We start from the raw sequence: 13,530 nt of genomic DNA, 5'->3' as shown, positions 1-13,530 counted from the left end.
GCTACCCAGTGTCTGGTATATAGTCAGCATTCAAAAAATTGCAGCTTCTAGTACTGTTAATCAAGTCACTAATCATTCACAGATTAAAACTATGACTGACAAATTCCACATTGGTGAAAGGAGGAATAAACAACAGACTTGCTCTATTTGAACAGAACAGGTTTGTGCACTGTTTAAAAGAGAACAGTTGCAGGATCTACTGAATACATTACCTGATCATTTTGTTTAGCCTTTAAGTCTTGAACTTCTTTCGTCAGAGATGAATTTTCTGTTCTTATTGCCTTTTTCAAAGATAAAGAAGCACAACACACTCTTAACTTTCTAAAAAATTAACTATCTTCAAAATATCCTCATTTCTCATTTTTCTTTAGCTGCTTCTTTCCCTCTCTGGAAGACCCAGAAGTCTCTTTGTCACACATGTCTACAATTCTGTAACTTCTAGAGATACTCAAATGAATTTTTGATTCATTTATTCCCACAAGTATTTCTACCTATGTTTCCACAACCTCAAAAGCACACAGTATACCACTTGTCAAGTCATTTCTCCCCCTAAACTCAAATACATCTTTTTTCTTTTTTTTAATTTCTTTTCTGCGTAACAGTATTCATTGTTTTTGCACCACACCCAGTGCTCCATGCAATACGTGCCCTCCATAATACCCACCATCAGGCTCACCCAACTTCCCACCCCCCACCCCTTCAAAGCCCTCAGGTTGTTTTTCAGAGTCCATAGTCCCTCATGGTTCACCTCCCCTTCCAATTTCTCTCAACTCCCTTCTCTTCTCCATCTCCCCATGTCCTCCGTGTTATTTCTTATGCTCCACAAATAAGTGAAACCATATGATAATTGACTCTCTCTGCTTGACTTATTTCACTCAGCATAATCTCTTCCAGTCCCATCCATGTTGATACAGAAGTTGGGTATTCATCCTTTCTGATGGAGGCATAATACTCCATAGTGTATATGGACCACATCTTCCTTATCCATTCGTCCGTTGAAGGGCATCTTGTTTCTTTCCACAGAGTGGCGACCGTGGCCATTGCTGCTATGAACATTGGGGTACAGATGGCCCTTCTTTTCACTACATCTGTATCTTTGGGGTAAATACCCAGTAGTGCAATTGCAGGGTCATAGGGAAGCTCTATTTTAATTTCTTGAGGAATCTCCACACTGTTCTCCAAATTGGCTGCACCAACTTGCATTCCCACCAACAGTGTAAGAGGGTTCCCCTTTCTCCACCTCCTCTCCGACACATGTTGTTTCCTGTCTTGCTAATTTTGGCCATTCTAACTGGTGTAAGGTGGTATCTCAATGTGGTTTTGATTTGAATCTCCCTGATGGCTAGTGATGATGAACATTTTTTCATGTGTCTGATAGCCATTTGTATGTCTTCACTGGAGAAGTGTCTGTTCGTGTCTTCTACCCATTTTTTGACACGATTATCTGTTTTGTGTGTGTGGAGTTTGAGAAGTTCTTTATAGATCCTGGATATCAGCCTTTTGTCCATACTGTCATTTGCAAATTTCTCCCATTCTGTGGCTTGCCTCTTTGTTTTGTTGACTGTTTCCTTTGCTGTGCAGAAACTTTTGATCTTGATGAAGTCCCAAAAGTTCATTTTCGCTTTTGTTTCCTTTGCCTTTGGAGACATATCTTGAAAGAAGTTGCTGTGGCTGATATCGAAGAGATTACTGCCTATGTTCTCCTCTAGGATTCTGATGGATTCCTGTCTCACGTTGAGGTCTTTAATCCATTTTGAGTTTATCTTTGTGTACGGTGTAAGAGAATGGTCGAGTTTCACTCTTCTACATATAGCTGTCCAGTTTTCCCAGCACCATTTATTGAAGAGACTGTCTTTTTTCCACTGGATATTTTTTCCTGTTTTGTCGAAGATTATTTGACCATAGAGTTGAGGGTCCATATCTGGGCTCTCTACTCTGTTCCACTGGTCTATGTGTCTGTTTTTATGCCAGTACCATGCTGTCTTGGTGATCACAGTTTTGTAGTAAAGCTTGAAATCAGGTAACGTGATGCCGCCAGTTTTATTTTTGTTTTTCAACATTTCCTTAGCAATTCGGGGTCTCTTCTGATTCCATACAAATTTTGGGATTATTTGCTCCAGCTCTTTGAAGAATACCGGTGGAATTTTGATAGGAATGGCATTAAAAGTATAGATTGCTCTAGGCAGTATAGACATTTTTACAATTTTTATTCTTCCGATCCAAGAGCATGGAATGGTCTTCCATCTTTTTGTGTCTTCTTCGATTTCTTTCATGAGTGTTCGGTAGTTCCTCGAGTACAGATCCTTAACCTCTTTGGTTAGGTTTATTCCCAGGTATCTTATGGTTCTTGATGCTATAGTAAATGGAATTGATTCTCTAATTTCCCTTTCTGTATTTTCATTGTTAGTGTATAGGAAAGCCACTGATTTCTGTACATTGACTTTGTATCCTGCCACATTACTGAATTGCTGTATGAGTTCTAGTAGTTTGGGAGTGGAGTCTTTGGGGTTTTCCATATAAAGGATCATGTCATCTGCGAAGAGAGAGTGTTTGACTTCTTCATTGCCAATTTGGATACCTTTTATTTCTCTTTGTTGTCTGATTGCTGTTGCTAGGACTTCTAATACTATGTTGAACATATGTGGGCATCCTTGTCGTGTTCCTGATCTCAACGGAAAGGCTGCAAGTGCTTTCCCATTGAGGATGATATTTGCTGTGGGTCTTCCATAGATAGATTTTATGAAGTTCAAGAGTGTTCCCTCTATCCCTATACTTTGAAGCGTTTTAATCAGGAACGGATGCTGGATTTTGTCAAATGCTTTTTCTGCATCAATTGAGAGGAACACATGCTTCTTCTCTCTTCTCTTATTGATTTGTTCTAACACATTGATTGATTTGCGAATGTTGAACTATCCTTGTAACCCAGGGATGAATCCCACCTGGTCATGGTGGATAATCTTTTTAATGTGCTGTTGGATCCTGTTTGCTAGGATCTTGTTGAGAATCTTAGCATCCATTCAAATACATCTTTTAACATTTATTCCAGCAACCCTGTCCTAATCGAGTTAGTTAGAACTAATGATAATCACAAAACAGAACTGGAGTCTCTCCTTTCCCTGGCCTCCAATACTATTTCATGAACTTATGAAATCTGTTAGTTATCATCTGGGCATGGTGGAGGTGGGGAAGCATTAATTACAAACTGAAAAAAAAAGTATTTCATTAAGACAGTGAATGCTACAATCAACTATGCATTTTTGTATTCCTAATAAAATGTTAAGTTTAACGGAAAAAAGAAATCATATACTCATTAAATGTGGATAACTAATATTAAGTTTTAAAAGTTATGGAAAAAATCTTAATTTACAGTAATCCCCTTCATGTTCACTGACAAACTCACAAGGAAAACAAATGTACAAAATGTTTTACATTCAGTTCCTCCTCTTTTGTGGCCACTTGAATAAGTCCAGTTTCAAGTAACTCTTCTACAGTCTTCAACTTCTCATCCTTTTCTTGAATACTGAAATCATAAATTTAAAATATATTAACCATTTTTCAAGGTAAATACTATCACTGCTAAATATTTTATATCAATCAACTCCTGTGTCTCTCATTTCTTATAAACTTAATTTCTAGAAAGGTTTCTGAAGATCTCTGATCATGGTCTAAAAGTACTTCTTAACCAATAAGTAAAATGTATCAAGTAATACATAATGGCCTAAATAAAATCATTCCCACACCTAACACCACAAACCTAATGTAATCCCAAATCAAACCAATCAATAGCATGCCACCATACTTCCATTATGAAGTACAAAGAGCACTTTAAAAATCTAGATTAATATAGTTAATAATTCTGTTACCTCAAATTTGGTAGAAATTAGTCATTAAAAAAAAAAAGAAAAATTTAAACTTACCATTTTTCCATTTGTTCCACAACATCTTTATTAGGCTAAAATAAAAATCACCCCAAAAAAGAAAAAAAGTTTAATTTTACTAAGTTTGCATGATGTAAAACTAATTTAAAAATATAATTCTATGAAAATTGTTTAGTTTTAATTAGAACCAAAATTTAGGAAGATGAGCCATACTTGAAGACTGCTAATAATTAAAGTGTTAATTAATTTAGAAAACACAAGACAAAAGAGAAGCAGCTACACAAAAGACACAGAAAAAGATGAAGTATGACCCAGTAAAATGAATCAGTACCTTCTGAATAATTTTTAATTGCATAAAAGAAAATCTTAAGAATAAAGAAGAGAATCTGCCTTAATTCTATATCAATTCTGTTCTTTGAATATAAAAAATCCAAGGCTCTAAAGCCTTGAAGACCAAGAAGGGAGGCTTTGTTCTTTCTTCTAATAAATTGATTTTTGACATTAAAAACTAAAGTATATCATTTGTATGGGCAAGTGCAAAAATCCCATATACAAATCAATTAATTTTTAACATGTAGATATTATGTGACCACCACCTAGACAAATATATACAATGTTTTAAAACTGATTGTAAGTTGCAGGAACAACACATGAATATATTCTCCTTGTAAAGCATTAAAACAGGACATGTAAACTGACCCCCACTTTTAACTACTTCCCTTCCAGCATCTCTCCAGAAACACAGAAAGTCCCCACTGCTCTAATTTATTTTGTGTCCAGAAGAGAGGCTTCCCCCTTAGCGTTCCTAAGCCTTCAGGCAGCTAAGCAGCCTACCAAAACAGACTTGGGGTGTTTTCTTTGAATATTTTTTCCGCCCATCCCATTCCTTATCTGTACTTTTCTAATTTTCTAGTTTCTTACTTTTCCCCCAATTCTATTATAACCCTTTTCACAAATACTATTAATTTTTCCATTGCCAAATCCAAGTCCTGAGACTCCACTTCTTACATATTTCTAAAATTAACCCCCTTTTCTTCAATGCCTTAGGTTAGGCCCTTGGCTTCATCCATCTCAAATATCACAATACCACACTACACTTCTCTCTGCCTGTTGCCTACAAGGAGTATTTTGTGAGGGGCACAGGAAAAACTTCCCAATGGGAAAAATTTCCCTATCACCAGAAAGGAGACTGGAGTTGTCAAAAGTATAGGAAGTCAGGTTTATAAACTACGAATATAAATCATGCAATAAGTTTACAAATTTTTCATCAAGATGGGTTTTTGTCCATCTTTATTTTTGAGGATGGCCATCTCACGTAAGATTTAACAGGGGCACTTGGGAGGCTCAGTCAGTTAAGCACTGGACTCCTGATTTCAGATCAGATCATGATCTCAGTCATGAGATCAGGCTCCGCATCCCAGCTTCATGCTGGGTGTGCACCCTGCTTGGTGCTCTCCCTCTCCCCCTCCCCTACCACCTCCCCTCCCCCAACTCCCACCCAGCTAGCGTGCACACACTTGCAGTCTTTAAAAAAAAAAAAAAAAAAAAAAGGATTAAACAAAAAATCTGTAACCGTATGGCGATGAATGTTAACTATTAACTGGACTTTTGCTGTGCTCATTTCACATTATCAACACATAAATCATTAGTCCTTCTGAAACTAATGTTATATGTCAATTATATCTCAATTTAAAAAAAGGCAACACTATTAAGTCCATGTTATCTGCACCTTAATCACTTATTGCATTATACCTTTAGTCCTACATACTTCTCCCCCACACAAATTCAAATACCTCATTGTTACCAGAGTGATCTAAAATGCTAGACAGAACACTTATTCATTCTTGCAATTATCTTTCAGGGATTTACTAACATGCTAGATCAAGTTCATGGTCCATACACAGCATACAAAGTCCTTCATGACAGGGCCATAGCCAGTCTTTCTCTACTCCTTACACTGCATCCTTTGCACTTCTACAACATGCCAATAAACTAAAAATATACCAGTTTGGCCACACACTGCCATGACCCATGACTTTTTTTTTTTTTTTTTTTAAACAGGGGAAAGCGCAAACACAGTCCCCCACCACCACAAATTATGCAGTCGAGTTTCCCACATTTGGGGAAATCGCAGGGGTCAGCACATCCAGAGTGCAGTGGATAAGCCTTGCCCTGGGAAAAACACCTTTGTGACCATACTATGTCCCCTGCCAGCTAGGTATTAACACTGTATTCCCTCAGCTGGATTTCCCCTTAGCTGTTGGGCAAACTGATGGCCATTTTTCAAAATCAAGCCTTCTCTATGGTGCCTCTTTACCCTCAGTGTCCTTCAGACAGAATTCATTATCTCTTCCTCCAACCCTGTACCACAGTTAAAGAATTTTATTCATCATACTTTTCTGTGTTACACATCTACCTCCACACTAAAAGCCATACTCCTGAGGGTAGGAACCAAGTCTCATTCATCTCTGTAGCCTCAGCATAGAGTATAGTATCTAGCATATACTCAATTCATAAACCTGAATGAAATTAATTTCCTTTAACAGAGATACACTTTAACATGTACTCTCGGTCATCAGCTTACCAAATATTCAATTGCAGAAAAGTGGCCAGTTTAGCATCCATCCAACCTTTTTACTTTAAACATTACCAGCCTAACCTAATCCAATTTTGTCCTCCCTAGACAATTTCCCAAACTACATTTAATACAATAATAAATTCTTCTGCAATAAAACATAAATAGGCAACAGGGCAAAGAGGAAAAAATTTCCTACCCCTAAAGTTTTTACTTAATAAAAATCTCCTAGAATAAGAATAAAAATGTTGTCTCTATGCTTAAAAAAAAAAAAAAAAAGATAACTCAGAACCTTGCTTCCCCAGAAGTTTTATTTTGAATAAATGAGATCCTAGTAAGTAACTGATTTATTTGCTTCATTAGGGTTATCATACAGGCTTATATCAGCATGGAGCCTTGCCCTCTTTAGTGTATAAACAGGTTACCTTACCTGGTATTTGTTGTCTTTCTGTCTCCTACACCTGAAGAAACAACAACTTGGCACCATCACTGGTTTCTGTTTCAATAAGCTCAATCTTTTCCTCCCAGATAAAAATCCATGGAGCAAAAAGACTGAATTTTTTTTTTTATATAACTAAACTGTTTATCTCTCAACTGTCACTTAGAATTCTGACTGCTGGATAGGAAGGGGTTAAAGAAAGGTGGAAATCAAAGAAATTAAGATTATACTAATCTTTATCTCTTCATTCACTAGTGATAGCAATAAAAATGACCAGAGAAGAAGCCAAAGAGATGGTTCTTTGGTCTGACAAGATGAGAAAGCTAAGTCACAACTACAATCAAAACACACCATCATAGTTAACATGCTTTCTAAACTATTTTTAAAAGAGAGACCTTTAAGAAGAAGAAAAGTTCTAAGAATTACCAAATGGCAAATCTTAAATTAGTACCACAAAGTAAGTTTTCCCTATCAAATTCTTTTAAAAATGTAGCTATAAAATTTTGTTCTGTGGACTGTTCATTAAACTTCCTAAAACTATTCTTCATTCATTAAAACCTATCTCGTGCAAAAAGTTGTTATTCTAATAGAACATCTACAAGTACATGGGAATCTTAGGAGTATCAGAAGGCTGATTTGGTTAAGGTAGAAATTAGAGGATTTTTCTTTAAGATTTTATTTATTTATTTCACAGACAGAGATCACAAGTAGGCAGAGAGACAGGCAGAAAGAGAGGCAGAGAGAGAGGAGGAAGCAGGCTCCCTGCTGAGCAGAAAGCCAGATACAATGTGGGGCTTGATCCCAGGACCCTGAGATCATGACCTGAGCCGAAGGCAGAGGCTTTAACCCACTGAGCCACCCAGGCGTCCCAAGTATTTTCTTCTTTAATACTAACTTCCACAAATACGCTGGGGAATTTTATGTAAGATATTAGAATGGCAATTCTTAAATCATCATCATATTCTCTTTAAGAAAAAGAAAAATTTGGGGTGCCTGGGTGGCTCAGTGGGTTAAAGCCTCTGCCTTCGGCTCGGGTCGTCATCCCAGGGTCCTGGGATAGAGCCCCGCATTGGGCTCTCTGCTCCGTGGAGAGCCTGCTTTCTCCTCTCTCTCTGCCTGCCTCTCTGCCTGCTTGTGATCTCTGTCTGTCAAATAAATAAATAAAAGAAAAAGAAAAAGAAAAATTTAAAGCTATTGGTTTTGTTCCTGTCTAATGAGGCAGAACTAGAAGATTAAAAGATTCTAAAAGTTAAAAGATTTGTAAAGATTCTGGTTTTCTATTTAAATGTAAGAGTTACCAGCACCGTTAATACTGAAATTCCACAACGGAGTCATACATTTCTAGGCATTTGTTTTCCCTTTCATGAAGTTAATTTTAGGAAGTATTTAAAACCTTATACACTGAAATAAGTTTTTCAGAATCTCAACCAACTCACAACTTAACATTCTGCTTTTCTGGGCAAGAGGTAACACAATCAAAAATTATCAATCATATTTTACCTCATGCAAGTCATTAATGTTACATTTCCACCCTGGTATTTTATGTAGCTACTAAAATTTTAAATGCTGCCAGCTAAACTGTAACCAGAGATTGTAAGATACATCCAGACTTCAGAGATGATAAACTGAGGGGGGGAGAATTCTTATAACTGATGAAATGAATCTCTTATAAGCTATATGACAACAAAGAGAAATAAGATTTAACAGTAAGACTTAAATATTATTTTAGGATTACAGTGGCATGAAGTCACGTCCCCGCACTGCACTAAATATCATCAGTTTAGCATTATACCTCCTCTACTGCCTTTTGTTTGCAAGGGTAAAGTATATACAAAATAATAAAATTATGCAAGGCACTATCATATTTAAGAGGAGGAGAATAAGATTATTTCTTGAAAAGTGAACAGATATTAACAAATACTTCCACAGCATGTGGCTCACCTGAAAAACAGCTACTTATACCAATTTAATATCTCCACAAAGTGAATTTTAAAATAAAAAAAAATGAAAGCATGCATCTTTGAAAGGAAGTGCTACCATTTGCAACTTACATTTCACCTTCTAATACAAGTCCCCAAGTTTAACACTATTAGAGAAATATTCAAAGCTATTTTAATGTGTCACCTAATATCTAGAGTTTCTAGAGTATTTTTAAACCCTGGAATTTGAAGAGTTCTATAGGAGAAAAGTCCAAAGGCAACTCTTAGGAACAGCCATAGAATGGACATTGCCTGGAGCTCCAGTTTATGAAGCCATGCATATACTAAAGCTGCTACGGTTTTGATAGGTTGCTATAAATTCAGAAGAGTCTGATGACAGCAGGGGGTAGAGAGGAGATGAAAAATAAATATTCTAAGGGAAAGGAACTGAGGTTTAAAATGCCTGTTAATGCCAACCACTAGGCTAAGCACTATACATAAAGGTCCCCATTTAAATCTAACAAGCTTATGATATAAATAAAATCTCAGTGTAAAAGACTTGGAATAAAAGGTCTCAAAAAGGTTAAGCAATTTGATCAACATCACTCTGCTTTTAAGTGCTGGTAGCAGGTTTCAAACCCACTTTCTTTTTAAGAAACCATGTTGCCTTAGAAAAAAGGCTCCAAAAGTGTAAAGACTTTTATCCTGAGAATCGAATGTAGAATACTTTTTTTGTATTCTATGGCATTTTTTTTAAGTGCTTATAATAGAAGTTAGCATTAGCTTCCCCTCAAGGAAGAAAAGTATTTTTCTTAGACACTTGATAAGCACAAGATGAACTGAAATGCAATGAAAAGATATATCCATAAATCAGCAAAACTCCTCAAAAATGAGGTGGTGATTATTTAAGAAGAATCAAATCTTGTTAATATTAGATATTTCTGCCTTATAATTCATTAAAGCCTTACCTGTTCAGAAACAAGAGTCTGTAGCCTCTGAACTTCTAACTGTAATGCTTTGTTTTGGTCATTTAGAATCTGAAGAAAAAAAAAATCTCAATTTACTGTTCTATTAAGAAAAGATAAAGCAATCATTTAAATAGGTTAAAAAAAAAATCAACCCCCCCTCATTCAAACCCATATTAACCCTTCAAGTATACTTAAAATGACAGGTGAATTATATACTGACATACAATGCAAATTTCATGAAGTTTCCATTTTTCATTTTCAATGAATATATTTTCAAAATATAGAAATACAGGACTAGTATAAACCACCTGTACAATGATCTCTAAAACTAGTAAACTAGTTTCAACTAAGCCTCCCAATTCAGTCATGTGGTTTATCCCAAAACAGAACAGTGTTAACACCGTGCTTAGAATTGTTTCACATGTATTTCAAAGAACTGAAACAGTCTATGCCAATGGATTCTGGGAAATCCTGCTTTCCTAAGTGAATATTCACAGGATTCCTATTAAATAAAAGCAAAAAAAAAAAAAAGGGAAGAAGAAGAAGAATACAAATCTCATACACATGAAGAGATGTACCCCAGCAGTACGAATGCGTTCCAACTCAAGCTGAGAGGCCATAACCAGAAACTAGCACTGCACTGACAACGGAAGCAATTAAAACCATCACAGACTACAAAATGAAAACCACAGTAGAGCAAAGACTGAGGCAAAACAAATTTCAAAAGTCTATTATAAGAAGAGATAATCCTGGCAAAAAATGTAACATTCATTGTCCGTATAATCCCCAAATAAACTGCAGAAACATTGCTTCAGGGTGATTTCATATAAAAACTAGTACAATTAGATTCATTTCAACTGAAAACTTTAGTAGGTTGTTCTAAGCTCAGCTGATAAGCTTAATCACACACCTTAAATTCTTCCATTTTGTTTGAAATTTCACACTGTAGCTGTTCTTCAAGCAATCTTATTTGATCATCCTTAACATGAATACTATGAGAAAAAAAATCAATTAAAATAATTCACACAAAGGTTTACATAAATTATGTGCACAACCATCAGTTATGAGTAGCAATAATTTCTGCAACTATACTTGAACATAAATGTATGAATGGCTCCATGTACAGCAACGCTCTAATCACCTTTTTTGCATCTTCTCCAGTTCATGTGCAGCAGCAGCCTGTGTTTGGAATGGGATGAGAATTAAATCATTTCTTAGGAAGCACTCAAAACCATTCTTTCCCTCATTTTTATGTGCTGAAAAGCTGCATTTCCATATATTTGAAGTAAATGTTAAAGCAGTATCTACATATTTTTGTAATACTTTTTGCTGTCCAGTATTTTGTACTTCTCACTCATCAAATTTTATCCAAATGAAAGTATCCTTTTTCGATTAAATAGCAGAAGGCTAAAACAAATCAGCACATTAAGAATGTTTTAGTGGATTCTTCGGAGATCTTAAAAGTGATCAATTCATTTGATCAAACATGAGTTTCAACATGAAAATAGTACTATCTAGGTGGGTTGTGATAGTCACGGTCAAATAGAAGAGGCTTTCAACAATATGCCATGTAACCAAACACAAATAACCATCATATTTACTACATATATGAATGAAATTAGGGCTTGCAATTCCAAAAGAAGTAAGTATAGACAAGGTCAAATTCTGACGTAAATGCTCAACAGCTATAAAGATCTACCTGTTCATTTGCCAGGGCCTGTAACTTTTGCACTTCAGCTTTTAATAAGAAATTCATATTCTGTATGTCCTAGAATAAGAAGGAAAAATAATATGTAAATATGCTTTGTAAAGCATCTCTTCTACCAAAGTAAAGGTCTCAAAGTGAAGGCCTCAAATCACAATTTCTTAAATAGGAAAAGGAAATCATCAATTCCTGTTATTTAGCATATTTCCCAAATTATTGTGAATTGCATCATATGAGAAAATCCTCTGAACTTCTTTTCTTGGAAGGCTAACGAGGATTTTGTAGCTTAATAAAGAGATAGACACTTTTTAAATGACTTTAGAGTATTTTCCATTTTTCATAGATGGTCATACTGATTACCATATCAGGATAATTCAATACTTATAAAATAACTTGGCATTTATCAGAATTACTGTACCTTAAGTTCCTCCTCTTTACTTGTTAAATGATCATGTTCATTTGCTAAAGAATCTTCAGTCTGTTTTATCTGCTTATCCTTTTCAGCAATCCTTTAACAGAAAGTACATTTTTACATTCAATAAACATTTCGAAGTCAAGTCACAAGTCAAAGGATTAAAAGCCTTAAATATGCTCATGCTTAGTTAAGTAGTTTCTCATGCATCTGTACCCTCCATTTCTGTAACTCCTTTCAGTTTAGTAGTATCTATCATATACATTCTACAACTTTCTAAAATACATACCCCTGTTTTAAAACTTGAGGTAAAAGAAGTAATTTGTTCAAGCTCACAAACCTGGTAATGCCAAAGCCAGATTTTAGATCTTCTGAACTCAAGTGAGCCATGTCTATGCCAATTAAACAATACACTAAAAACAGAACCTCGTTTTGGGTATACCACCATATAGTTAATATACAGAGTAGGTAATAACTACTTACGAGGCACGAAAACTAATTTACTTCCATTAATCTCAAATCACAATTCTCTTTCACTGCTAAACCCCACATAAAAAAAAAGGTTCCCCAACTCTTTTTATGATGAAGACACAAAAACACAAACTGTACAATGTTTAGGAACTCAACTCACTGAGGGAAGGGGGAGAGCAAAAGTTGCTCCAGATCTAGGTAAGAGTATTTTCTGGACAAGTCAGAATATAAAGTAAATCATAAGTTTTGATGGAACAGGTATCATTTAGTGGTGACTAAGCAATTATAAGAGAAGTGTAGAAAGGCAGGCTTACACTTTATGTAACTCTTCTGCTAGGACTGAAGCAGAGGTCTAAAAAAGAAAGACAGTGTCAACATAAAAGCATTTAAGTCTAAAAGTTGTACAATAATCAAACAGCTTTAAAAATTAAAAGAAATTAATGTATATCAAGTTGTTAAGGCAGTATCTGGCCTATGATGAGTGTTGAATAAATAGTAGCTATTATTCTGAAAGCAACTGATCACCAACAACCAGTATCAGGGAATTACATTGCATAAAGCAGTTCAAATGAAACAAATTCCCCGTCCTGGAAATTATATAACTGACAAGTAACAATATACAAGAAAAACACCTACAAAGGCCATGTTTCATCTTTATCTTAGTAACAACTTCCGATAATGAAACAATACAGTTCATGATTAAGGTAACAATTAAGTCATTCAGTAATAACCATGCTCCTCTTTTTCAAAAACATACTTATAGCATTCTCTATTGAATTCCTGATAAATTTTCTAGAGCTACCTCACAGCTAATAACTTAAGACTTCAATTCACTTTGAATTGATAATTCATATATGCATAGACATTCACATATACACAAACATCCTCCTCTATAGTAAAAAATTCTTAGTTCATTTTTGATTATAGTTTCTACAAAGAAAACAACTAGAAAAAAATATGTGCAATCTCAAAGTTTTGGGAGTTTGAAATTGCCTGAACCTCAAAAACAAGTTTTTAATGTTAAAATTACTTTTTAAGGTAGAAAAAAACTAGTACTTTTTCTACAAGTTTTTAGAATTTTGAAGTTGAGGAATTGAAATGAACAGTACATGTTACAGAAATAAGTACTTAGAAGTTTTTCTTTTTTAATATTGTATTATAGA

At 35.1% G+C, this 13,530-nt stretch overlaps 1 protein-coding gene across 5 annotated transcripts in view; it reads right to left on the bottom strand.

Moving 5' to 3' along the window:
- The window catches only part of KTN1 (kinectin 1), a 125,023-nt gene that overhangs the window by 35,129 nt on the left and 76,364 nt on the right, over positions 1–13,530 (bottom strand). For all 5 annotated transcript variants that reach the window (XM_080808570.1, XM_080808572.1, XM_080808569.1 and 2 more), the window contains exons 13-21: positions 12,682–12,719; positions 11,903–11,993; positions 11,479–11,547; positions 10,921–10,958; positions 10,690–10,771; positions 9,780–9,848; positions 3,918–3,952; positions 3,430–3,520; positions 213–281 (exon numbers count right to left, since the gene is read on the bottom strand). In XM_080808570.1, coding sequence (XP_080664696.1) covers positions 213–281; positions 3,430–3,520; positions 3,918–3,952; positions 9,780–9,848; positions 10,690–10,771; positions 10,921–10,958; positions 11,479–11,547; positions 11,903–11,993; positions 12,682–12,719 — 582 coding nt within the window. The remainder of the gene's footprint in view (positions 1–212; positions 282–3,429; positions 3,521–3,917; positions 3,953–9,779; positions 9,849–10,689; positions 10,772–10,920; positions 10,959–11,478; positions 11,548–11,902; positions 11,994–12,681; positions 12,720–13,530) is intronic.

Source organism: Martes martes (genome assembly GCF_963455335.1).
Source record: "Martes martes genome assembly, chromosome: 7".
NCBI classification, from domain to species: Eukaryota; Metazoa; Chordata; class Mammalia; order Carnivora; family Mustelidae; genus Martes; species Martes martes.
The sequence above is the reverse complement of the archived record's forward strand: the minus strand, read 5'-3'. Positions and strand labels throughout refer to the sequence as shown.